At 54.0% G+C, this 27,419-nt stretch overlaps 1 protein-coding gene across 4 annotated transcripts in view; it reads right to left on the bottom strand.

The window, feature by feature from the left end:
- The window catches only part of stxbp4 (syntaxin binding protein 4), a 209,382-nt gene that overhangs the window by 144,083 nt on the left and 37,880 nt on the right, over positions 1-27,419 (bottom strand). For all 4 annotated transcript variants that reach the window (XR_010966940.1, XM_068003828.1, XM_068003829.1 and 1 more), the window contains 6 exons: positions 27,151-27,236; positions 25,394-25,523; positions 10,781-10,913; positions 5,305-5,411; positions 4,151-4,379; positions 2,636-2,711 (listed from right to left, as the gene is read on the bottom strand). Coding sequence is in view for 3 of the 4 variants with exons in the window: in XM_068003828.1 (XP_067859929.1) it covers positions 2,636-2,711; positions 4,151-4,379; positions 5,305-5,411; positions 10,781-10,913; positions 25,394-25,523; positions 27,151-27,236 (761 nt within the window). In the remaining variant the exon portion in view is untranslated. The remainder of the gene's footprint in view (positions 1-2,635; positions 2,712-4,150; positions 4,380-5,304; positions 5,412-10,780; positions 10,914-25,393; positions 25,524-27,150; positions 27,237-27,419) is intronic.

The following is a 27,419-nucleotide window of genomic DNA, read 5'->3' as shown; positions in this document are numbered from 1 at the left end:
TCAGATAATGAAGCAGTCCGAGCCAACATGCAGCAAGACCTGGACAACATCCAGGCTTGGGCTCATAAGTGGCAAGTAACATTCACGCCAGACAAGTGCTAGGCAATGACCATCTCCAACAAGGGAGAGTCTAACCACCTCCCTTTGACATTCAACGGCATTACCATCACTGAATCCCCCACCATCAACATCCTGGGGGTCACCATTGACCAGAAACTTAACTGGACTAGCCAAATAAATACTGTGGCTACAAGAGCAGGTCAGAGGCTGGGTATTCTGCAGTGAGTGACTCACCTCCTGACTCCCCAAAGCCTTTCCACCATCTACAAGGCACAAGTCAGGAGTGTGATGGAATACTCTCCACTTGCCTGGATGAGTGCAGTTTCAACAACACTCAACAAGCTCGACACCATCCAGGACAAAGCAGCTCGCTTGATTGGCACCCCATCCACCACCCTAAACATTCACTCCCTTCACCACCGGCGCACCGTGGCTGCATAGTGTACCATCCACAGGATGCACTGCAGCAACTCGCCAAGGCTTCTTCGACAGCACCCCCCGGACCCGCGACCTCTACCACCTAGAAGGACAAGGGCAGCAGGCACATGGGAACAACACCACCTGCACGTTCCCCTGCAAGTCACACACCATCCCGACTTGGAAATATATCGCCGTTCCTTCATCGTCGCTGGGTCAAAATCCTGGAACTCCCTTCCTAACAGCACTGTGGGAGAACCTTCACCACACGGACTGCAGCGGTTCAAGAAGACGGCTCACCACCATCTTCTCAAGGGCAATTAGGGATGGGCAATAAATGCCGGCCTCGCCAGAGACACCAACATCCCATGATCGAATAAAAAAGAACGGAAAAAGGAAAACAAGTTAACTCATCTGGTGAAGGCTCACAAAAAAAATCTCGAACCTGCTCACCTCCTTCAGACACTGATTGACCTGCTGTGCATTTACAGCATTACGTTTACCCACAGTCAGATTCCATGCTGGGTATAGGCACTGATTGCAACTTACAACAGGAAGATCCAGCGTCAAACATCCACACTGTCCCACCAACACTCCCAGGGCAGGTACGGCACGGGTTAGATACAGAGTAAAGCTCCCTCTACACTGTCCCATCAAACACTCGCAGGGCAGGTACAGCACGGGTTAGATACAGAATAAAGCTCCCTCTACACTGTCCCATCAAACCCTCCCAGGGCAGGTACAGCACGGGTTAGATACAGAGTAAAGCTCCCTCTACACTGTCCCATCAAACACTCCCAGGGCAGGTACAGGGCGGGTTAGATACAGAGTAAAGCTCCCTCTACACTGTCCCATCAAACACTCCCAGGGCAGGTACAGCACGGGTTAGATACAGAGTAAAGCTCCCTCCACACTGTCCCATCAAACACTCCCAGGGCAGGTACAGCACGGGTTAGATACAGAGTAAAGCTCCATCTACACTGTCCCATCAAACACTCCCAGGGCAGGTACAGCACGGGTTAGATACAGAGTAAAGATCCCTCTACACTGCCCCATCAAACACTCCCAGGGCAGGTACAGCACGGGTTAGATACAGAGTAAAGCTCCCTCTACACTGTCCCATCAAACACTCCCAGGGCAGGTACAGGGCGGGTTAGATACAGAGTAAAGCTCCCTCTACACTGTCCCATCAAACACTCCCAGGGCAGGTACAGCACGGGTTAGATACAGAGTAAAGCTCCCTCCACACTGTCCCATCAAACACTCCCAGGGCAGGTACAGCACGGGTTAGATACAGAGTAAAGCTCCATCTACACTGTCCCATCAAACACTCCCAGGGCAGGTACAGCACGGGTTAGATACAGAGTAAAGATCCCTCTACACTGCCCCATCAAACACTCCCAGGGCAGGTACAGCACGGATTAGATACAGAGTAAAGCTCCCTCTACACTGCCCCATCAAACACTCCCAGGGCAGGTACAGCGCGGGTTAGATACAGAGTAAAGCTCCCTCTACACTGTCCCATCAAACACTCCCAGGGCAGGTACAGCACGGGTTAGATACAGAGTAAAGCTCCCTCTACACTGTCCCATCAAACACTCCCAGGGCAGGTACAGCACGGGTTAGATACAGAGTAAAGCTCCCTCTACACTGTCCCATCAAACACTCCCAGGGCAGGTACAGCACGGGTTAGATACAGAGTAAAGCTCCCTCTACACTGTCCCATCAAACACTCCCAGGGCAGGTACAGAACGGGTTAGATACAGAGTAAAGCTCCCTCTACACTGCTCAATATGCCATGTTTTGCCGATCACACACCTGACACCCTGTTTCTTCGCTGACTGAGATTTCTTGTTTCCTTTAGTGAACACGTGAAAGGCCAGGAGTCTGGTCAAGGAACTTTCTCTAAGTTGCAGAGTGTCGGAGAGAAGATGGTGAGAATCAAATTTTGCTCAGGTGACACCAAGTTTGTGTTTTGAAACCCTTCAGATTGTGGGAGATTGGGAAGGATGGGGAAGGTGAGAAGTTCCAAAAGGCAAAGTTATCCTTTGCCCAGTGAGAGGGCAATCCTCCTTTGAGAAATGAGGGAACGGTTTTGCAAACACAGAGTATGTTCACACAGGGAAAGGAGGTGAAGTGTAAGCTCGGTGACCTTTACCTGCAGAGGTCGGATCGGGGCAGCTGATCGGTGACATCACAGGGCACTGATCTCTCCTTTTGCATCCTGATTTCCCCTGTAAAGGAAACCATGTTTAAAACATGATCATAATACAGTCTCCAGCCCCCCCACCCTGTAAACCCAACCCCAGACCCCCGACTCTGTAAACCCCCAACCCCAGACCCCCCACTCTGTAAACCCCCAACCCCAGCCCCCCACCCTGTAAACCCAACCCCAGGCCCCCCACTCTGTAAACCCCCAACCCCAGACCCCCCACTCTGTAAACCCCCAACCCCAGCCCCCCCACTCTGTAAACCCAACCCCAGCCCCCCCACTCTGTAAACACCCAACCCCAGCCCCCCCACTCTGTAAACCCAACCCCAGCCCCCCCACTCTGTAAACCCCCAACCCCAGCCCCCCCATTCTGTAAACCCCCAACCCAGCCCCCCCACTCTGTAAACCCCCAACCCCAGCCCCCCCACTCTGTAAACCCCCAACCCCAGCCCCCCCACTCTGTAAACCCCCAACCTCAGCCCCCCCACTCTGTAAACGCCCAACCCCAGCCCCCCATTCTGTAAACCCCCAACCCCAGCCCCCCCACTCTGTAAACCCCCAACCCCAGCCCCCCCACTCTGCAAACGCCCAACCCCAGCCCCCCCACTCTGTAAACCCCCAACCCCAGCCCCCCCACTCTGTAAACGCCCAACCCCAGCCCCCCATTCTGTAAACCCCCAACCCCAGCCCCCCCCACTCTATAAACACAACTCCAGCCCCCCCACTCTGTAAACCCCCAACCCCAGCCCCCCCCCACTCTATAAACCCAACTCCAGCCCCCCACACTCTGTAAACACAACTCCAGCCCCCCCACTCTGTAAACCCCCAAACCCCCACTCTGTAACCACAACCCCCCACTCTGTAAGCCCAACCCCAGCCCCCCACTCTGTAAACCCCCCAACCCCTCCACTTTGTAACCCTCCACCCCAGCTCCCCCACTCTGTAACCCCCAACCCCAGCCCACCCACTCTGTAAACTCCCCAACCCCAGCCCCCCACTCTGTAAACCCCCCCAACCCCTCCACTTTGTAACCCTCCACCCCAGCTCCCCCACTCTGTAACCCCCAACCCCAGCCCACCCACTCTGTAAACTCCCCAACCCCAGCCCCCCACTCTGTAAACCCCCCAACCCCTCCACTTTGTAACCCTCCACCCCAGCTCCCCCACTCTGTAACCCCCAACCCCAGCCCACCCACTCTGTAAACTCCCCAACCCCAGCCCCCCCACTCTGTAAACCCCCAACCCCAGCCCCCCACTCTGTAAACCCCCCAACCCCTCCACTTTGTAACCCTCCACCCCAGCTCCCCCACTCTGTAACCCTCCAACCCCAGCCCGCCCACTTTGCAACCCCCAGCCCCCCCACTCTGTCATCCTCCAACCCCCCAGCTTCCCTAATCTGTAAGCCCCCCACCCCCAGCATTGTCACTGTACCCTCTTCGTGCCCAGGTCAGCCCCTCCTTACTTGTCCTGTTCTAGCTGAAGCCGAGTCATCGGTCGCAGGGAGCGGGGTCGACGACACCATCGGACGGAGGCTCGGGGGGGGTAAGAGGGAGTTGAATCCCGCAGACCCCAGGACATTCCCCCTGCCGGTGGGAGAGGAGGGTGTGAGAGTGCTGGGACTCTCCGGGGTACAGGCAGGGTTAGGCTGGGGGCTCCTTCGCACAAATGCAATCTCCACCGTTCCCTCCGACCTGAAGCAGATACATGAAAATCCACACTTAAAAACAATGCCATTCGAACGTGTTGACCTGAGGGAAAGAGAGCATTTGAAATCTCTCTGCAATCAGGCCTGAGATAACCCATACTGTCCATCCAAAATCTCAGCACAGACTGTGACAACCTTTAAAAGGGAATTGGATAAGGATTTGAAAAGGGAAAATATAAAAGCAATTGAGGAAAGGGCAAGGAAATAGGAGGAGGCCATTCAGCCCCTCGAGCCTGTTCCGCCATTCAATTAGATCATGGCTGATCTGCCCCTCAAACCCATTTAGCCGCCTTTGCTCCGGATCCCTCGATACCCTAACCCAACAAAAATCCATCAATCTCAGTCTTGAAAGCTCCAATTGACCCCCCGCATCCACAGCCTTTTGGGGAGAGAGTTCCAGATTTCCACTCCCCTTTGTGTGAAGAAGTGCTTCCTGACATCACCCCCTGAACGGCCGAGCTCTAATTTTAAGGTAATGCCCCCTTGTTCTTTACCCAACCACCAGAGGAAATAGCTTCTCTCGATCTACCCTAACAAATCCCTTTATCACTGACAAATATAAGATAGTCACCAATAAACCCAATAGGGAATTCAGGAGAAACTTCTTTACTCAGAGAGTGGTGAGAATGTGGAACCACAAGGAGTGATTGAGGCGAATAGAACAGATACATTTAAGGGGAAACTGGATAAACACATGAGGGAGAAAGGAATAGAAGGATATGCTGATAGGGTGAGATGAAGTAGGGAGGGAGGAGGCTCGTGTGGAGCATAAACACCGGCATGGACCCGTTGGGCCGAATGGCCTGTTTCTGTGCTGTACGTTCTATGTAATTCTATGTAAACACCTTGACGTTTACATGTACAATGTGTGAGACTCGAAAACACTGTCCAGCTTGTACTGTAGTACACACCTCAGCTTCAGCCTGGTCAGAATGCTCCTTGCTTCCTCCTGAGTAACTGTGATTAGAGACTCCTTGTTTATGGACAACAGCTGGTCTCCAGCTTTCAGCCGTCCATCCTGCGGGTGACAAAAACATCGTATTATGGGATGTGGAGCCACGGATTCCCCCCACCCCCGACCCTGACTGCAGGTTCCAGGGGCTGTGATCTGGTGCGACTGCATCACACCCACCACCAGCCGCCTGACAGAGGGATAACCGTCTGTGATCGCCTCAAACTGGGAATTCCTGACACATTTCCTCACCTGCACATTCTCCAGCGGAGGAAATGTTCATCTGACCACCTCCCTGCCTCTGCCAATGATACTTGTCAGACATTTGCTGAGGGATTAGTGAGAGTGAATTGGAGTAACAGTGGACGCTGGGCACTGAGCGGATACAGGGGTGGGAGCGGACGCCGGGCAGTGAGCGGATACAGGGGTGGGAGCGGACGCTGGGCACTGAGCGGATACAGGGGTGGGAGCGGACGCTGGGCACTGAGCGGATACAGGGGTGGGAGCGGACACCGGGCAGTGAGCGGATACAGGGGTGGGAGCGGACGCCGGGCAGTGAGCGGATACAGGGGTGGGAGCGGACGCAGGGCAGTGAGCGGATACAGGGGTGGGAGCGGACTCAGGGCAGTGAGCGGATACAGGGGTGGGAGCGGACGCAGGGCAGTGAGCGGATACAGGGGTGGGAGCGGACTCAGGGCAGTGAGCGGATACAGGGGTGGGAGCGGACGCTGGGCAGTGAGCGGATACAGGGGTGGGAGCGGACGCTGGGCACTGAACGGATACAGGGGTGGGAGCGGACGCTGGGCAGTGAGCGGATACAGGGGTGGGAGCGGACGCTGGGCACTGAACGGATACAGGGGTGGGAGCGGACGCTGGGCAGTGAGCGGATACAGGGGTGGGAGCGGACACTGGGCAGTGAGCGGATACAGGGGTGGGAGCGGACACTGGGCAGTGAGCGGATACAGGGGTGGGAGCGGATGCCGGGGCAGTGAGCGGATACAGGGGTGGGAGCGGACACTGGGCACTGAGCGGATACAGGGGTGGGAGCGGACGCTGGGCACTGAACGGATACAGGGGTGGGAGCGGACGCCGGGCAGGGAGCGGATACAGGGGTGAGAGCGGATGCAGGGCAGTGAGCGGATACAGGGGTGGGAGCGGACGCCGGGCAGTGAGCGGATACAGGGGTGGGAGCGGACACTGGGCAGTGAGCGGATACAGGGGTGGGAGCGGACACCGGGCAGTGAGCGGATACAGGGGTGGGAGCGGACGCCGGGCAGTGAGCGGATACAGGGGTGGGAGCGGATGCAGGGCAGTGAGCGGATACAGGGGTGAGAGCGGATGCAGGGCAGTGAGCGGATACAGGGGTGGGAGCGGACACAGGGCAGTGAGCAATCTTCTCGTGTAACCCTAGGCACTGAAAGTGGGCAGGGGTACTGGACCACAGCCCACCTTACAGCCGAGTCTGTTCCAGCCCTTACTCAATATCCACGGGCATGTGTCAGGGGTCAACGGCCAAAGCTCATGTGCTGCGTGACCGATTTTTTTCCTCCCCTTAGCCTGGGAGTACGGAGACCAATTATAGCTCACCCACTGTGACAGTAATTCTCCAGTTAATTATTAAGCTGAATAATCCTCAAAGTATGTTTTTGAACAAATATACCCGGAGGAGAGCTGGAATAGTGCTGGGCAGTGAGCGAATGCCTGCTGTCCCTGAAATCCCCACAGTGAGTTCCCAATTACTGCTGGAGACCGGCAATGGAAAGGAGCGTGGAGGAGGATACACATCCTGATCACAGGAAACGTCAATCCATGTCACTTTTGTGTATCCCGGAGTGGCTGGATCAGGAGTGATACTTGCAAAAGCAAGAAAGGCCTAGAATTTATAACGCGCCTTTCACCCTCAGGACGTCCCTAAGTGCTTTACGGCCAATGAAGTGTAGTCACTGTTGTAATGTAGGAAATGCGGCAGCCAATTTGCGCACAGCAGGATCCCACAAACAGCAATGTGATAATGGCCAGATAATCTGTTTCTAGTGATGTTGGTTGAGGGATAAATATTGGCCCAGGACACTGGGAGAACTCCCCCTGCTCTTCTTCGAATAGTGTCTATCGGATCCTTTACATCCACCCGAGAGGGCAGACGGGGCCTCGGTTTAACGTCTCATCCGAAAGGCGGCGCCTCCAACAGTGCAGCACTCCCTCAGTACTGGCACTACTGATTACGTGCTCAAGTCTCTGGAGTGGGACCTGAACCCGCGACCTTCGGACCGCAGAGACGAGAGTGCTGCCGGCTGAGCCACGGCCGACACCTAAAGCCTGCTCCGGCTCTCCGCAAACCAAGGCTCCGTGATACTGGGATTGGTCCACCTTGTGTAAAGGAGGGGAGGTATAACGAACGAGTCTGGCTTTGGGAGAAGTCCATGAATGAAATACGACCTGTTTTTTTTTTTGGCTGAACAAGTCAAATTCCATTGTTATTATATATAAGTTTCCGGGATTTTTGCCAGTGATTGGGGCCTGTACTCCACGTTTCTGTCCGTTTTTTTTGCATGGACACAGGAATCCAGTGGCCTTGGGTATAAAGAGCGGGAGGCCCAGGATCATTAAAGCAGGGTGAAACCGCCCTCCAGTGGTAACAGCGAGTTACAGCACGGCCCAGCAAACTGAACTGCACATGCATCAGCATAACATACTGAACTGCACATGCATCAGCATAACAAACTGAACTACACATGCATCAGCATAACAAACTGAACTGCACATGCATCAGCATAACAAACTGAACTGCACATGCATCAGCATAACAAACTGAACTGCACATGCATCAGCATAACAAACTGAACTACACATGCATCAGCATAACAAACTGAACTGCACATGCATCAGCATAACAAACTGAACTGCACATGCATCAGCATAACAAGAGAGAGAGAAGGGAAGACTTGCATTTATATAGCGCCTTTCACGGCCTCAGGACGGGCCAAAGCGCTTTACGGCCAATGCAGTACTATTTTGAAGTGTAGTCACTGTTGTAATGTAGGAAACATTTAAAGAGGGAATTCCGGAGCTTAGGGGCTAGGCTGCCTGAAGGCAATTTGTGCACAGCGAGGTCCCACAAACAGCAATGTGATAAATGTGTTTTTTAGTGATGTTGGTTGAGGGATAAATAACGGCCCAGGACACCGGGGAGAACTCCCCTGCTCTTCTTCGAAACAGTGCCATGGGATCTTGTACATCCAACCTAGAGGGGCAGACGGGGCCTCGGATTAACGTCTCATCTGAAAGACGGCACCTCCGACAGTGCAGCGCTCCCTCAGTACTGGCACGGGGAGTGTCGGCCTGGATTATGTGCTCAAGTTGCTGGAGTGGGACTCAGAGGGGAGAGCGGTACCCACTGACCCACGGCTGACACCCTGAGATACGTATGCGGAGCCTTGTATGGGGGCTGCTTTTAAATGATTTGTGAAAAAAAAAAGTGCTTTCCCCCCACCCCCCGGCCGAACTTGGCCTCGACGCCCAAAGTCGCAGAGGTACAGCGGGTCTGATCAGTGGACCAGGGACTCCTCGGAGTGTCCCACTGAGGACGTAGGGAGTCCCTGTCCCGGCCTCAACCCCCCTACAACCACTGGCCACGTTTGGCACAGCCCGAGACTCCACCCCCAGCACACCATTCTTCTTGGGCATCCCCGATTTTAATCGCTCCACCACTGGCGGCCGTGCCTTCAGCCGCCTGGGCCCTAAGCTCTGGAATTCCTTCTCATAATCTCTCCGCCTCTCTCTCCTCCTTTAAGACGCTCCTTAAAACCTACCTCTTTGACCAAGCGTTTAGTCACCTGTCCTAATATCTCATTATAAGAACATAAGAACATAAGAAATTGGAGCAGGAGTAGGCCAATCGGCCCCTCGAGCCTGCTCCGCCATTCAATAAGATCATGGCTGATCTGATCCCAACCACAAATCTAAAGAACACAAGAAGTCGGAGCAGGACCCGGCCACATAGCCCCTGGGCCCTCTCCGCCACCCACAGGGCATTGACCGATCCGAACTCAGCTTCATGTCCAATTTCCTGCCCGCTCCCCATAACCCCTAATTCCCTTTACTTCTAGGAAACTGTCTATTTCTGTTTTAAATTTATCTAATGATGTAGCTTCCACAGCTTCCTGGGGCAGCAAATTCCACAGACCTACCACCCTCTGAGTGAAGAAGTTTCTCCTCATCTCAGTTTTGAAAGAGCAGCCCCTTATTCTAAGATTATGCCCCCTAGTTCTAGTTTCACCCATCTTTGGGAACATCCTTACTGCATCCACCCGATCAAGACCCTTCACAATCTTATATGTTTCAATAAGATCGCCTCTCATTCTTCTGAACTCCAATGAGTAGAGTCCCAATCTACTCAACCTCTCCTCATATGTCCGCCCCCTCATCCCCGGGATTAACCGAGTGAACCTTCTTTGTACTGCCTCGAGAGCAAGTATGTCTTTTCTTAAGTATGGAGACCAAAACTGTATGCAGTATTCCAGGTGCGGTCTCACCAATACCTTATATAACTGCAGCAATACCTCCTTGTTTTTATATTCTATCCCCCTAGCAATAAAAGCCAACATTCCGTTGGCTTTCTTGATCACCTGCTGCACCTGCATACCAACTTTTTGATTTTCTTGCACTAGGACCCCCAGATCCCTTTGTACTGCAGTACTTTCCAGTCTCTCGCCATTAAGAAAATAACTTGCTCTCTGATTTTTCCTGCCAAAGTGCATAACCTCACATTTTCCAATATTATATTGCATCTGCCAAATCTCCGCCCACTCACCCAGCCTGTCTATATCCCCTTGCAGGTTTTTTATGTCCTCCTCACTCTCTACTTTCCCTCCCATCTTTGTATCATCTGCAAATTTTGATATGTTGCACTCGGTCCCCTCCTCCAAATCGTTAATATAGATTGTAAAGAGTTGGGGACCCAGCACCGACCCCTGTGGAACACCACTGGTTACTGGTTGCCAGTCCGAAAATGAACCATTTATCCCAACTCTCTGCTTCCTGTTCGATAACCAATCCTCCACCCATGCCAGAATATTACCCCCAATCCCGTGATTTTTTATCTTAAGTAATAATCTTTTATGTGGCACGGTGTCAAACTTTGTCTGATTTACACTCCTACGAAGCATCTTGGGATGTTTTACTAGGTTAAAGACTCTATATAAATGCAAGTAGTTGTTATTCCGGAAAGTTCCCGAAGAACGGAAGTACACCAGCTGACTTTTAGGGCTGACTTTCAGTTTAAATGCCGACCATAAATTAAAAATAAACAAACACTAGATGCTGTACAGTCTACTCCTGTTAATATAAAGTCGTTTAACTGAACGATTAGGAATAGACTGCTCCCCAAAACTGAACATTCGCGCTCCAGTTATTGCATAAAGCCTCCGCGTACTGACCTTATGGCAGTCTCCTCCAGGTATCACTTCCTGAACAAACACCATGGGTCCCTCGGGCTTGTTGGTCCCCCCCACGATGTTCAAGCCGAGGCCCATTACCTTGGGAACGGAAATCAGCTGAATTGCACTGTCACTGAATGAAAGGGAAAATCACAGCGGAAATCAGGCCGGCTTTTAAAAATGAGTCTGATGCAGAGGATGAGGTTTCACAAAGGTGGGTATTGCTGAGTTACAGTGTGAGGTGCAACTATTCGTTCCCCCTGCTCCCTGATGCCTTGCTTCCCTTTGACACCTTGTGCTCCAGTAAGTACAGTGGGTACGGTAGCATAGTGGTTATATTACTGGACCAATAATGCAGTAAAACATGAGTTCAAAACCCACCGTGCGCAGTTTGAGAATTAAATTTCAGTTTAAAAAAAATAAAAAGCTGGTGTCAGTACAAATGAAACTGACGAATTGTAATAAAAACCAAGTGGATCACGAATGTCCGTTGGGGAAGGAAACCTGCCGTCCTTCATCGAATCTGGGCCGAAATCTCACTCCAGTCCCACACCAACGTGGTTAAATCTTAACTGATCAGTTGTATCAAATCAGGATAACTAGGGAAGGGCACATCGTGAGAATGAATTTTTAAAAATGCTGAGGATTACTGATCAAGGGGAAGTGGGGGCACGGAGCAGTTAGGGCTGTATCCAGAGGGGACGGTGTCAGGGTGCACACTATGTCCAGAGGGGACGGTGTCACGGTGCACAGTGTATCCAGAGGGAACGGTGTCACGGTGCACAGTGTATCCAGAGGGGACGGTGTCACGGTGCACAGTATATCCAGAGGGGACGGTGTCATGGTGCAAAGTGTATCCAGAGGGGACGGTGTCAGGGTGCACACTATGTCCAGAGGGAACGGTGTCAGGGTGCACACTGTGTCCAGAGGGGACGGTGTCACGGTGCACACTGTGTCCAGAGGGGACGGTGTCATGGTGCACAGTATATCCAGAGGGGACGGTGTCACGGTGCACAGTGTATCCAGAGGGGACGGTGTCATGGTGCACAGTGTATCCAGAGGGGACGGTGTCACGGTGCACAGTGTAATTACAGCACAGAGTGACGGGGGAATGGTGTCACGGTGCACAGTGTGATTACAGCACAGAGTGACGGGGGAACGGTGTCACGGTGTGATTACAGCGCAGAGTGACGGGGGAGCGGTGCACAGTGTGATTACAGCGCAGAGTGACGGGGGAATGGTGCACAGTGTGATTACAGTGCAGAGTGACGGGGGAACGGTGCACAGTGTGATTACAGCACAGAGTGACGGGGGAACGGTGTCACAATGTGATTACAGCGCAGAGTGACGGGGGAACGATGCACAGTGTGATTACAGTGCAGAGTGACGAGGGAACGGTGCACAGTGTGATTACAGTGCAGAGTGAAGGGAGAACGGTGCACAGTGTGATTATAGTGCAGAGTGACGGGGGAACGGTGCACAGTGTGATTACAGCGCAGAGTGACGGGGAAACGGTGCACAGTGTGATTGCAGTGCAGAGTGACGGGGTAACGGTGCACAGTGTGATTACAGTGCAGAGTGACGAGGGAACGGTGCACAGTGTGATTACAGTGCAGAGTGACGGGGGAACGGTGCACAGTGTGATGACAGTGCAGAGTGACGGGGGAACGGTGCACAGTGTGATTACAGTGTAGAGTGACGGGGGAACGGTGCACAGTGTGATTATAGTGCAGAGTGACGGGGGAACGGTGCACAGTGTGATTACAGCGCAGAGTGACGGGGGAACAGTGCACAGTGTGATTACAGTGCAGAGTGAGGGGGGAACGATGCACAGTGTGATTACAGTGCAGAGTGACGGGGGAACGGTGCACATTGTGATTACAGTGCAGAGTGACGGGGGAACGGTGCACAGTGTGATTACAGCCCAGAGTGACGGGGGAGCGGTGCTCAGTGTGATTACAGCGCAGAGTGACGGGGGAGCGGTGCTCAGTGTGATTACAGCGCAGAGTGACGGGGGAGCGGTGCTCAGTGTGATTAGAGCGCAGAGTGACGGGGGAACGGTGCACAGTGTAATTACAGTGCAGAGTGACGGGGGAACGGTGCACAGAGTGATTACAGCGCAGAGTGACGAGGGAACGGAGCACAGTGTAATTACAGTGCAGAGTGACGGGGGAGCGGTGTCACGGTGCACAGTGTGATTACAGCCTAGAGTGACGGGGGAATGGTGCCACGGTGCACAGTGTAATTACAGCGTAGAGTGACGGCGGAGCGGTGTCACGGTGTGATTACAGTGCAGAGTGACGGGGGAACGGTGCACAGTGTGATTACAGTGCAGAGTGAGGGGGGAACGATGCACAGTGTGATTATAGTGCAGAGTGAGGGGGGAACGATGCACAGTGTGATTACAGTGCAGAGTGACGGGGGAATGGTGCACATTGTGATTCCAGTGCAGAGTGACGGGGGAACGGTGCACAGTGTGATTACAGCGCAGAGTGACGGGGGAGCGGTGCTCAGTGTGATTACAGCCCAGAGTGACGGGGGAGCGGTGCTCAGTGTGATTACAGCGCAGAGTGACGGGGGAACGGTGTCACGGTGCACAGTGTGATTACAGCCTAGAGTGACGGGGGAATGGTGCCACGGTGCACAGTGTGATTACAGTGCAGAGTGACGGGGGAATGGTGCCACGGTGCACAGTGTAATTACAGCGTAGAGTGACGGCGGAGCGGTGTCACGGTGTGATTACAGTGCAGAGTGACGGGGGAACGGTGTCACGGTGCACAGTGTAATTACAACGCAGAGTGACGGGGGAACGGTGTCACGGTGCACAATTTAATTACATGGCAGAGTGACGGGGGAACGGTGCACAGTGTGATTACAGTGCAGAGTGACGGGGGAACGGTGCACAGTGTGATTATAGTGCAGAGTGACGGGTGAACGGTGCACAGTGTGATTACAGTGCAGAGTGATGGGGGAACGGTGCACAGTGTGATTATAGTGCAGAGTGACGGGGGAACGGTGCACAGTGTGATTACAGTGCAGAGTGATGGGGGAACGGTGCACAGTGTGATTACAGTGCAGAGTGACGGGGGAACGGTGTCACGGTGCACAGTGTAATTACAGCGCAGAGTGACGGGGGAGCAGTGTTCAGTGTGATTACAGTGCAGAGTGACGGGGGAACGATGCACCTTGTAATTACAGCGCAGAGTGACGGGGAAACGGTGGAAAGTGTGATTACAGCACAGAGTGACGGGGGAACGGTGCACCGTGTAATTACAGCGCAGAGTGACGGGGGAGCAGTGCTCAGTGTGATTACAGTGCAGAGTGACGGGGGAGCAGTGCTCAGTGTGATTACAGTGCAGAGTGACGGGGGAGCAGTGCACAGTGTGATTACAGTGTAGAGTGACGGGGGAACGGTGCACAGTGTGATTACAGTGTAGAGTGACGGGGGAACAGTGCACAGTGTGATTACAGTGCAGAGTGACGGGGGAACGACGCACAGTGTGATTACAGTGCAGAGTGACGGGGGAACGGTGCACATTGTGATTACAGTGCAGAGTGACGGGGGAACGGTGCACAGTGTGATTACAGCCCAGAGTGACGGGGGAGAGGTGCTCAGTGTGATTACAGTGCAGAGTGACGGGGGTACGGTGCACAGTGTGATTACAGTGCAGAGTGACGGGGGAACGGTGCACAGTGTGATTACAGCGCAGAGTGACGAGGGAACGGTGCACAGTGTAATTACAGTGCAGAGTGACGGGGGAGCGGTGTCACGGTGCACAGTGTGATTACAGCCTAGAGTGACGGGGGAATGGTGCCACGGTGCACAGTGTGATTACAGCGTAGAGTGACGGCGGAGCGGTGTCACGGTGAGATTACAGTGCAGAGTGACGGGGGAACGGTGCACAGTGTGATTATAGTGCAGAGTGACAGGGGAACGGTGCACAGTGTGATTACAGCGCAGAGTGACGGGGGAACAGTGCACAGTGTGATTACAGTGGAGAGTGACAGGGGAACGGTGCACATTGTGATTACAGTGCAGAGTGACGGGGGAACGGTGCACAGTGTGATTACAGCCCAGAGTGACGGGGGAGCGGTGCTCAGTGTGATTACAGCGCAGAGTGACGGGGGAGCTGTGCTCAGTGTGATTACAGCGCAGAGTGACGGGGGTACGGTGCACAGTGTGATTATAGTGCAGAGTGACGGGGGAATGGTGCACAGTGTAATTACAGTGCAGAGTGACGGGGGAGCGGTGCACCGTGTAATTACAGTGCAGAGTGACGGGGGAACGGTGCACAGTGTAATTACAGTGCAGAGTGACGGGGGAGCGGTGTCACGGTGCACAGTGTGATTACAGCCTAGAGTGACGGGGGAATGGTGCCACGGTGCACAGTGTAATTACAGCGTAGAGTGACGGCGGAGCGGTGTCACGGTGTGATTACAGTGCAGAGTGAAGGGTGTCACGGTGCACAGTGTAATTACAACGCAGAGTGACGGGGGAACGGTGCTCAGTGTGATTATCGTGCAGAGTGACGGGGGAACGGTGCACAGTGTGATTACAGTGCAGAGTGACGGGGGAACGGTGCACAGTGTGATTATAGTGCAGAGTGATGGGGGAACGGTGCACAGTGTGATTACAGTGCAGAGTGACGGGGGAACGGTGCACAGTGTGATTATAGTGCAGAGTGATGGGGGAACGGTGCACAGTGTGATTACAGTGCAGAGTGACGGGGAAACGGTGCACAGTGTGATTACAGCACAGAGTGACGGGGAAACGGTGCACAGTGTGATTACAGGACAGAGTGACGGGGGAACGGTGCACAGTGTGATTACAGTGCAGAGTGACGGGGGAACGGTGTCACGGTGCACAGTGTAATTACAGCGCAGAGTGACGGGGGAGCAGTGCTCAGTGTGATTACAGTGCAGAGTGACGGGGGAACGATGCACCGTGTAATTACAGCGCAGAGTGACGGGGAAACGGTGCACAGTGTGATTACAGCACAGAGTGACAGGGGAACGGTGCACCGTGTAATTACAGCGCAGAGTGACGGGGGAGCAGTGCTCAGTGTGATTACAGTGCAGAGTGACGGGGAAACGGTGCACAGTGTGATTACAGTGCAGAGTGACGGGGGAACGGTGCTCAGTGTGATTACAGTGCAGAGTGACGGGGGAACGGTGCACAGTGTGATTATAGTGCAGAGTGACGGGGGAACGGTGCACAGTGTGATTACAGTGTAGAGTGATGGGGGAACAGTGCACAGTGTGATTACAGTGCAGAGTGACGGGGGAACGGTGCACATTGTGATTACAGTGCAGAGTGACGGGGGAACGGTGCACAGTGTGATTACAGCCCAGAGTGACGGGGGAGCGGTGCTCAGTGTGATTACAGCGCAGAGTGACGGGGGAGCGGTGCTCAGTGTGATTACAGCGCAGAGTGACGGGGGAGCGGTGCTCAGTGTGATTACAGCGCAGAGTGACGGGGGAACGGTGCACAGTGTAATTACAGTGCAGAGTGACGGGGGAACGGTGCACAGAGTGATTACAGCGCAGAGTGACGAGGGAACGGAGCACAGTGTAATTACAGTGCAGAGTGACGGGGGAGCGGTGTCACGGTGCACAGTGTGATTACAGCCTAGAGCGACGGGGGAATGGTGCCACGGTGCACAGTGTAATTACAGCGTAGAGTGACGGCGGAGCGGTGTCACGGTGTGATTACAGTGCAGAGTGACGGGGGAACGGTGCACAGTGTGATTACAGTGCAGAGTGAGGGGGGAACGATGCACAGTGTGATTATAGTGCAGAGTGAGGGGGGAACGATGCACAGTGTGATTACAGTGCAGAGTGACGGGGGAATGGTGCACATTGTGATTACAGTGCAGAGTGACGGGGGAACGGTGCACAGTGTGATTACAGCGCAGAGTGACGGGGGAGCGGTGCTCAGTGTGATTACAGCCCAGAGTGACGGGGGAGCGGTGCTCAGTGTGATTACAGCGCAGAGTGACGGGGGAACGGTGTCACGGTGCACAGTGTGATTACAGCCTAGAGTGACGGGGGAATGGTGCCACGGTGCACAGTGTGATTACAGTGCAGAGTGACGGGGGAATGGTGCCACGGTGCACAGTGTAATTACAGCGTAGAGTGACGGCGGAGCGGTGTCACGGTGTGATTAAAGTGCAGAGTGACGGGGGAACGGTGTCACGGTGCACAGTGTAATTACAACGCAGAGTGACGGGGGAACGGTGTCACGGTGCACAATTTAATTGCATGGCAGAGTGACGGGGGAACGGTGCACAGTGTGATTACAGTGCAGAGTGACGGGGGAACGGTGCACAGTGTGATTATAGTGCAGAGTGACGGGGGAGCGGTGCTCAGTGTGATTACAGCGCAGAGTGACGGGGGAACGGTGCACAGTGTGATTACAGTGCAGAGTGAGGGGGGAACGATGCACAGTGTGATTATAGTGCAGAGTGAGGGGGGAACGATGCACAGTGTGATTACAGTGCAGAGTGACGGGGGAATGGTGCACATTGTGATTACAGTGCAGAGTGACGGGGGAACGGTGCACAGTGTGATTACAGCGCAGAGTGACGGGGGAGCGGTGCTCAGTGTGATTACAGCCCAGAGTGACGGGGGAGCGGTGCTCAGTGTGATTACAGCGCAGAGTGACGGGGGAACGGTGTCACGGTGCACAGTGTGATTACAGCCTAGAGTGACGGGGGAATGGTGCCACGGTGCACAGTGTAATTACAGCGTAGAGTGACGGCAGAGCGGTGTCACGGTGTGATTAAAGTGCAGAGTGACGGGGGAACGGTGTCACGGTGCACAGTGTAATTACAACGCAGAGTGACGGGGGTACGGTGCACAGTGTGATTACAGCGCAGAGTGACGGGGGTACGGTGCACAGTGTGATTATAGTGCAGAGTGACGGGGGAATGGTGCACAGTGTAATTACAGTGCAGAGTGACGGGGGAGCGGTGCACCGTGTAATTACAGTGCAGAGTGACGGGGGAACGGTGCACAGTGTAATTACAGTGCAGAGTGACGGGGGAGCGGTGTCACGGTGCACAGTGTGATTACAGCCTAGAGTGATGGGGGAATGGTGCCACGGTGCACAGTGTAATTACAGCGTAGAGTGACGGCGGAGCGGTGTCACGGTGTGATTACAGTGCAGAGTGACGGGGGAACGGTGTCACGGTGCACAGTGTAATTACAACGCAGAGTGACGGGGGAACGGTGCTCAGTGTGATTATCGTGCAGAGTGACGGGGGAACGGTGCACAGTGTGATTACAGTGCAGAGTGACGGGGGAACGGTGCACAGTGTGATTATAGTGCAGAGTGATGGGGGAACGGTGCACAGTGTGATTACAGTGCAGAGTGACGGGGAAACGGTGCACAGTGTGATTACAGCACAGAGTGACGGGGAAACGGTGCACAGTGTGATTACAGGACAGAGTGACGGGGGAACGGTGCACAGTGTGATTACAGTGCAGAGTGACGGGGGAACGGTGTCACGGTGCACAGTGTAATTACAGCGCAGAGTGACGGGGGAGCAGTGCTCAGTGTGATTACAGTGCAGAGTGACGGGGGAACGATGCACCGTGTAATTACAGCGCAGAGTGACGGGGAAACGGTGCACAGTGTGATTACAGCACAGAGTGACAGGGGAACGGTGCACCGTGTAATTACAGCGCAGAGTGACGGGGGAGCAGTGCTCAGTGTGATTACAGTGCAGAGTGACGGGGAAACGGTGCACAGTGTGATTACAGTGCAGAGTGACGGGGGAACGGTGCTCAGTGTGATTACAGTGCAGAGTGACGGGGGAACGGTGCACAGTGTGATTATAGTGCAGAGTGACGGGGGAACGGTGCACAGTGTGATTACAGTGTAGAGTGATGGGGGAACAGTGCACAGTGTGATTACAGCGCAGAGTGACGGGGGAGCAGTGCTCAGTGTGATTACAGTGCAGAGTGACGGGGGAGCAGTGCTCAGTGTGATTACAGTGCAGAGTGACGGGGAAACGGTGCACAGTGTGATTATAGTGCAGAGTGACGGGGGACGGTGCACAGTGTGATTACAGTGTAGAGTGACGGGGGAACGGTGCACAGTGTGATTACAGTGCAGAGTGACGGGGGAACGATGCACAGTGTGATTACAGTGCAGAGTGACGGGGGAACGGTGCACATTGTGATTACAGTGCAGAGTGACGGGGGAACGGTGCACAGTGCAATTACAGCGTAGAGTGACGGCGGAGCGGTGTCACGGTGAGATTACAGTGCAGAGTGACGGGGGAACGGTGCACAGTGTGATTATAGTGCAGAGTGACAGGGGAACGGTGCACAGTGTGATTACAGCGCAGAGTGACGGGGGAACAGTGCACAGTGTGATTACAGTGCAGAGTGAGGGGGGAACGATGCACAGTGTGATTACAGTGCAGAGTGACAGGGGAACGGTGAACATTGTGATTACAGTGCAGAGTGACGTGGGAACGGTGCACAGTGTAATTACAGCCCAGAGTGACGGGGGAGCGGTGCTCAGTGTGATTACAGCGCAGAGTGACGGGGGAGCGGTGCTCAGTGTGATTACAGCGCAGAGTGACGGGGGTACGGTGCACAGTGTGATTATACTGCAGAGTGACGGGGGAATGGTGCACAGTGTAATTACAGTGCAGAGTGACGGGGGAGCGGTGCACAGTGTAATTACAGTGCAGAGTGACGGGGGAACGGTGCACAGTGTAATTACAGTGCAGAGTGACGAAGGAGCGGTGCACAGTGTGATTATAGTGCAGAGTGACGGGGGAACAGTGCACAGTGTGATTACAGCGCAGAGTGACGGGGGAACGGTGCACAGTGTGATTGTAGCGCAGAGTGACGGGGGAACGGTGCACAGTGTGATTACAGCGCAGAGTGACGGGGGAACGGTGCACAGTGTGATTGTAGCGCAGAGTGACGGGGGAACGGTGCACAGTGTGATTACAGCGCAGAGTGACGGGGGAATGGAGCACAGTGTGATTACAGTGCAGAGTGACGGGGGAACGGTGCACAGTGTGATTACAGTGCAGAGTGATGGGGGAACGGTGCACAGTGTGATTACAGTGCAGAGTGACGGGGGAACGGTGCACAGTGTGATTACAGTGCAGAGTGACGGGGGAACGGTGCACAGTGTGATTACAGCGCAGAGTGACGGGGGAACGGTGCACAGTGTGATTACAGTGCAGAGTGATGGGGGAACGGTGCACAGTGTGATTACAGTGCAGTGACGGGGGAACGGTGCACAGTGTGATTACAGTGCAGAGTGACGGGGGAACGGTGCTCAGTGTGATTACAGTGCAGAGTGACGGGAGAACGGTGCACAGTGTGATTACAGTGCAGAGTGACGGGGGAACGGTGCACAGTGTGATTACAGTGCAGAGTGACGGGGGAACGGTGCACAGTGTGATTACAGTGCAGAGTGACGGGGGAACGGTGCACAGTGTGATTACAGTGCAGTGTGACGGGGGAACGGTGCACAGTGTGATTACAGTTCAGAGTGACGGGGGAACGGTGCACAGTGTGATTACAGTGCAGAGTGATGGGGGACCGGTGCACAGTGTGATTACAGTGCAGTGACGGGGGAACGGTGCACAGTGTGATTACAGTGCAGAGTGACGGGGGAACGGTGCTCAGTGTGATTACAGTGCAGAGTGACGGGGGAACGGTGCACAGTGTGATTGCAGTGCAGAGTGACGGGGGAACGGTGCACAGTGTGATTACAGCGCAGAGTGACGGGGAAACGGTGCACAGTGTGATTACAGTGCAGAGTGACGGGGGAACGGTGCACAGTGTGATTACAGCACAGAGTGACGGGGAAACGGTGCACAGTGTGATTGCAGTGCAGAGTGACGGGGGAACGGTGCACAGTGTGATTACAGCGCAGAGTGACGGGGAAACGGTGCACAGTGTGATTACAGTGCAGAGTGACGGGGGAACGGTGCACAGTGTGATTACAGCACAGAGTGACGGGGAAACGGTGCACAGTGTGATTACAGTGCAGAGTGACGGGGGAACGGTGCACAGTGTGATTACAGCGCAGAGTGACGGGGGAACGGCGCACAGTGTGATTACAGTGCAGAGTGACGGGGGAACGATGCACAGTGTGATTATAGTGCAGAGTGACGGGGGAACGGTGCACAGTGTGATTACAGTGCAGAGTGACGGGGGAATGGTGCACAGTGTGATTGTAGCGCAGAGTGACGGGGGAACGGTGCACAGTGTGATTACAGCGCAGAGTGACGGGGGAACGGTGCACAGTGTAATTACAGTGCAGAGTGACGGGGGAACGGTGCACAGTGTGATGATAGCGCAGAGTGACGGGGGAATGGTGCACAGTGTGATTACAGTGCAGAGTGACGGGCGAACGGTGCACAGTGTGATTACAGCGCAGAGTGACGGGGGAACGTTGCACAGTGTGAAAACAGTGCAGAGTGACGGGGGAACGGTGCACAGTGTGATTACAGTGCAGAGTGACGGGGGAACAGTGCACAGTGTGATTACAGCGCAGAGTGACGGGGGAACGGTGCACAGTGTAATTACAGTGCAGAGTGACGGGGGAACGGTGCACAGTGTGATTACAGAGCAGAGTGACGGGGGAACGGTGCACAGTGTGATTGCAGTGCACAGTGTGATTACAGTGCAGAGTGACGGGGGAACAGTGCACAGTGTGATTATAGTGCAGAGTGACGGGGGAACGGTGCACAGTGTGATTACAGCGCAGAGTGACGGGGGAACGGTGCACAGTATGATTACAGCGCAGAGTGACGGGGGAACGGTGCACAGTGTGATTACAGTGCAGAGTGACGGGGGAACAGTGCACAGTGTGATTATAGTGCAGAGTGACGGGGGAACGGTGCACAGTGTGATTGTAGCGCAGAGTGACGGGGGAACGGTGCACAGTGTGATTACAGAGCAGAGTGACGGGGGAACGGTGCACAGTGTGATTGCAGTGCACAGTGTGATTACAGTGCAGAGTGACGGGGGAACAGTGCACAGTGTGATTATAGTGCAGAGTGACGGGGGAACGGTCCACAGTGTGATTACAGCACAGAGTGACGGGGGAACGGTGCACAGTGCGATTACAGTGCAGAGTGACGGGGGAACGGTGCACAGTGTGATTACAGCGCAGAGTGACGGGGGAACGGTGCACAGTGTGATTACAGCACAGAGTGACGGGGGAACGGTGCACAGTGTGATTACAGCGCAGAGTGACGGGGGAACGGTCCACAGTGTGATTACAGCACAGAGTGACGGGGGAACGGTGCACAGTGTGATTACAGTGCAGAGTGACGGGGGAACGGTGCACAGTGTGATTACAGTGCAGAGTGATGGGGGAACGATGCACAGTGTGATTATAGTGCAGAGTGACGGGGGAACGTTGCACAGTGTGATTACAGTGCAGAGTGACGGGGGAACGGTGCACAGTGTGACTATAGAGCAGAGTGACGGGGGAACGGTGCACAGTGTGATTATAGAGCAGAGTGACGGGGGAACGGTGCACAGTGTGATTATAGAGCAGAGTGACGGGGGAACGTTGCACAGTGTGATTACAGTGCAGAGTGACGGGGGAACGTTGCACAGTGTGATTACAGTGCAGAGTGACGGGGGAACGTTGCACAGTGTGATTACAGCGCAGAGTGACGGGGCAACGGTGCACAGTGTGATTACAGCGCAGAGTGACGGGGGAACGGTGCACAGTGTGATTACAGCGCAGAGTGACGGGGGAACGGTGCACAGTGTGATTACAGTGCAGAGTGACGGGGGAACGGTGCACAGTGTGATTACAGTGCAGAGTGATGGGGGAACGATGCACAGTGTGATTATAGAGCAGAGTGACGGGGGAACGTTGCACAGTGTGATTACAGTGCAGAGTGACGGGGGAACGGTGCACAGTGTGATTGTAGCGCAGAGTGACGGGGGAACGGTGCACAGTGTGATTACAGCGCAGAGTGACGGGGGAACGGTGCACAGTGTGATTACAGTGCAGAGTGACGGGGGGAACGGTGCACAGTGTGATTATAGTGCAGAGTGACGGGGGGAACGGTGCACAGTGTGATTACAGTGCAGAGTGACAGGGGAACGGTGCACAGTGTGATTATAGTGCAGAGTGACGGGGGAACGGTGCACAGTGTGATTACAGTGCAGAGTGACGGGGGGAACGGTGCACAGTGTGATTATAGTGCAGAGTGACGGGGGAACAGTGCACAGTGTGATTATAGTGCAGAGTGACGGGGGAACGGTGCACAGTGTGATTACAGTGCAGAGTGACGGGGGAACGGTGCACAGTGTGATTATAGTGCAGAGTGACGGGGGAACAGTGCACAGTGTGATTATAGTGCAGAGTGACGGGGGAACAGTGCACAGTGTGATTATAGAGCAGAGTGACGGGGGAACGGTGCACAGTGTGATTATAGTGCAGAGTGACGGGGAACGGTGCACAGTGTGATTATAGTGCAGAGTGACGGGGGAACAGTGCACAGTGTGATTATAGTGCAGAGTGACGGGGGAACGGTGCACAGTGTGATTACAGCGCAGAGTGACGGGGGAACGGTGCACAGTGTGATTACAGTGCAGAGTGACGGGGGAACGGTGCTCAGTGTGATTACAGCGCAGAGTGACGGGGGAACGGTGCACAGTGTGATTACAGCACAGAGTGACGGGGGAACGGTGCACAGTGTGATTACAGTGCAGAGTGACGGGGGAACGGTGCACAGTGTGATTGTAGCGCAGAGTGACGGGGGAACGGTGCACAGTGTGATTACAGCGCAGAGTGACGGGGGAACGGTGCACAGTGTGATTACAGTGCAGAGTGACGGGGGAACGGTGCTCAGTGTGATTACAGTGCAGAGTGACGGGGGAACGGTGCACAGTGTGATTACAGCACAGAGTGACGGGGGAACGGTGCACAGTGTGATTACAGTGCAGAGTGACGGGGGATCGGTGCACAGTGTGATTACAGTGCAGAGTGATGGGGGAACGGTGCACAGTGTGATTATGGTGCAGAGTGACGGGGGAACGGTGCACAGTGTGATTACAGTGCAGAGTGACGGGGGAGCGGTGCACAGTGTGATTACAGTGCAGAGTGACGGGGGAACGGTGCACGGTGTGATTACAGCGCAGAGTGACGGGGGAACGGTGCACAGTGTGATTACAGTGCAGAGTGACGGGGGAACGGTGCACAGTGTGATTATAGTGCAGAGTGACGGGGGAACGGTGCACAGTGTGATTACAGTGCAGAGTGACGGGGGAGCGGTGCACAGTGTGATTACAGTGCAGTGACGGGGGAACGGTGCACAGTGTGATTACAGTGCAGAGTGACGGGGGAACGGTGCTCAGTGTGATTACAGTGCAGAGTGACGGGGGAACGGTGCACAGTGTGATTACAGTGCAGTGACGGGGGAACGGTGCACAGTGTGATTACAGTGCAGAGTGACGGGGGAACGGTGCTCAGTGTGATTACAGTGCAGAGTGACGGGGGAACGGTGCACAGTGTGATTACAGTGCAGAGTGACGGGGGAACGGTGCACAGTGTGATTACAGTGCAGAGTGATGGGGGAACGGTGCACAGTGTGATTACAGTGCAGAGTGACGGGGGAACGGTGCACAGTGTGATTACAGTGCAGAGTGACGGGGGAACGGTGCACAGTGTGATTACAGTGCAGAGTGACAGGGTAACGGTGCACAGTGTGATTACAGTGCAGAGTGACGGGGGAACGGTGCACAGTGTGATTACAGTGCAGAGTGACGGGGGAACGGTGCACAGTGTGATTACAGTGCAGAGTGACGGGGGAACGGTGCACAGTGTGATTACAGTGCAGAGTGACGGGGGAACGGTGCACAGTGTGATTACAGTGCAGAGTGACGGGGGAACGGTGCACAGTGTGATTACAGTGCAGAGTGACGGGGGAACGGTGCACAGTGTGATTACAGTGCAGAGTGATGGGGGAACGGTGCACAGTGTGATTATAGTGCAGTGATGCTGAAGGTGGGGCTTGCTGCCCTAACCAACACGGAGATATTCTGATCGCAGCCCTGTCATTGGACAGCCCAGGCCTCCCTCTTGATGGAGGAGAAAAAAAAATCAGCAAGCAACTAATCGTGACAGCCCACTGGGCAGGGGCCATAAGAGGGGGATAATCCGCCTGCCCTCGGAGGGGAGGGGTTGGAAGGAACAAAAGGATTTTAACTTGGGAGGGGGGACTATTAACAAAAGCTCCAGGCTGCGAGTTCGGAATTGTAAGGTTTGATGTCTGGTGATCTCAGTTGAGGTTCTGCAAATGTCCGTCCACAGCCTGGGAAGGGTTAAAGGTGCTGGTGCTACTCGAGCCAGCAAAGTTGCTCCGTGTTTTCAGTTCCGAGCCACAGCCTGGAGCTTAGCTCCTCCTCAGTTCGTCAGCGGATAACACGGTTCGGTTCCCAGTACCGGAACGAACCAGCGTCTTGGTTACGTGAAGTCACAGCCCACTGCCGGCTGGAAAAACCAGCCCGTGATGAGCCGGAGATATCGGATTTCTGTTCCTCAAACCGTAAGGGAGATTGGAGCTGCGCGGCTCGGAGCCCGGTCGGAGCTGCTGAGGGGACGATTACCTTACGGTTGTTACCGGAGTGGTTACGGCGAAGGCTCCGCTGTTGTTCGTCACAATGTCCTTCGGGCTTAAGAGCTGAGGGCTCAGAGTGGTGGATGAGGATGTGGATGACGTGCTCTCCAAGTGTTTACCTAAACGTGGCAATCAGAAAGTCATTTAAAGACTTTGAAGATTTAGGTTGTAATTTGGTTGAGTTATTCTGCACCTCACCCACACAAATCCTTGCCCTTGTTTGTAAATCCCTCTGCAGCCTCGCTCCACTCTACCCCTCCATGGCCCTCGCCCCTCCCTATCTCTGTGACCTCCTCCAGCCCCACAACCCTCCGAGATCTCCGCGCTCCTCCGATTCTGGCCTCTTGCGCAGCCCCGATTTTAATCGCTCCACCATTGGCGGCCGTGCCTTCACCTGCCTGGGCCCTCAGCTCTGGAATTCTCTTCCTAAACCTCTCCGCCTCTCTCTCCTCCTTTAAGACGCTCCTTAAAACCAACCTCTTTGACCAAGCTTTTGGTCACCTGTCCAAATATCTCCTTATGTGTCTCAGTGTCAAATTTTGTCTGATAATCGCTCCTGTGAAGCGCCTTGGGACGTTTTACTATGTTAAAGGCGCTATATAAATGCAAGTTGTTGTTGCAAAAACTCTCCAGCCTCCCCCTTAACACCTTCCCCCCCAACCATCAGCATCAGACCTTCAGCTGCCATGTCCTGCACTCTGAAACGCTCTCCCTGAATCCTTCATCCTTCTCTCCCTATCTTTGAAAGCTCCATCAACACCTACTCCTCTCCCTTGGACCATCTCCATGTCCTTCTCAGGGGGCCTTCAATCTCTTCCGAAGCGCCTTGGGATGTTTGTTACGTGAACAGCACATAACATAAATGTAAATATCAGTAGCTGCCTGTGGCAAGAGTTGGGCAACTCCCCCTGCGGGGCTCACCTGCACTCTTCCTTCGGGCCAGCTCAAGAACAGCAAAAAAAAGGACAGCAACATATCAAGGGATCAGGTCATTTATAATGTCACCCATTTTTACTCTAGATCAGCCAGCTACACTGCATGTTGCAAAATTTATCTAGAACAGCCAGCTAAGCTCCATGTTGCCACACTGATCTAGAACAGCCAGCTAAGCTCCACGTTGCCACACATATCTAGAACAGCCAGCTAAGCTGCACACCACTACAGTGATCTACAATAGCCAGATAGGCTGCACATTGCCACCTTGATCTAGAACCAGCTACCCTGCACATCACCGCATTGATCTAGAACCAGCTACGTTGTACATTTCCACACTGATCTTGAACAGCCTCCTATGCTGGAGAGTACTAGATGAACCTCGAACTATACCTGTCCCTGCGCTGGATTGCACTGATCTAGAATGTACATTATGCAGCGTTAATTTGAATGCTATATTGCACGATATGCACACGCTGATCTAGGAGACTGGAATCTACAGGACTGGAAGAAACTACTGGGCTCCGACTGAAAAGTCCCGACCACCATTCTATCTCTTACACCCTCAGTGTTTTCTTTGCCAAATATTTACCTGGTTCCCTCTTGAATTTGCCGACACTGCCCACCTTCACTGATCCCTATAGTCACCACCCTCTGCTGTGCTGGATGCTACTTGAATCTCTCAGATTCTTTCTCTTCTACTACTGATCTATTTAAGATTTTTAAAGGTGACTTTCAATCACTGAAGGACGGATCTATTGCAGCTTCGCCCTGTTAGGCTGGTTTATTATTTATTGCCCCCGTGAGTCTTACCAGCAGCCTGGGGAGTGGGTGAACTTCGTGCCGATCCAGCGTTACTGTGGGAGCCATACTTCTCCATCAACTCCGCAAAATCCCTCCTGAAGAACAAGGCAGCAATTAGAGCTGAAAATAGACTTGTTTTATTCCCCCCGAGCTTGCCAAAAAAATCTTATTTTCTCCTCACTTTTTTTGTTTAGCATCACTCACAGTTCCAAACTGTACCCACCCTGGGAGCGTTTGATGGGACAGTGTAGAGGGAGCTTTACTCTGTATCTAACCCG

The sequence above is a fragment of the Heptranchias perlo genome, chromosome 23, assembly GCF_035084215.1.
Source record: "Heptranchias perlo isolate sHepPer1 chromosome 23, sHepPer1.hap1, whole genome shotgun sequence".
Lineage (NCBI taxonomy): Eukaryota > Metazoa > Chordata > Chondrichthyes > Hexanchiformes > Hexanchidae > Heptranchias > Heptranchias perlo.
Note: the sequence above shows the minus strand (reverse complement) of the source record. Positions and strands in the feature narration are given on the sequence as shown.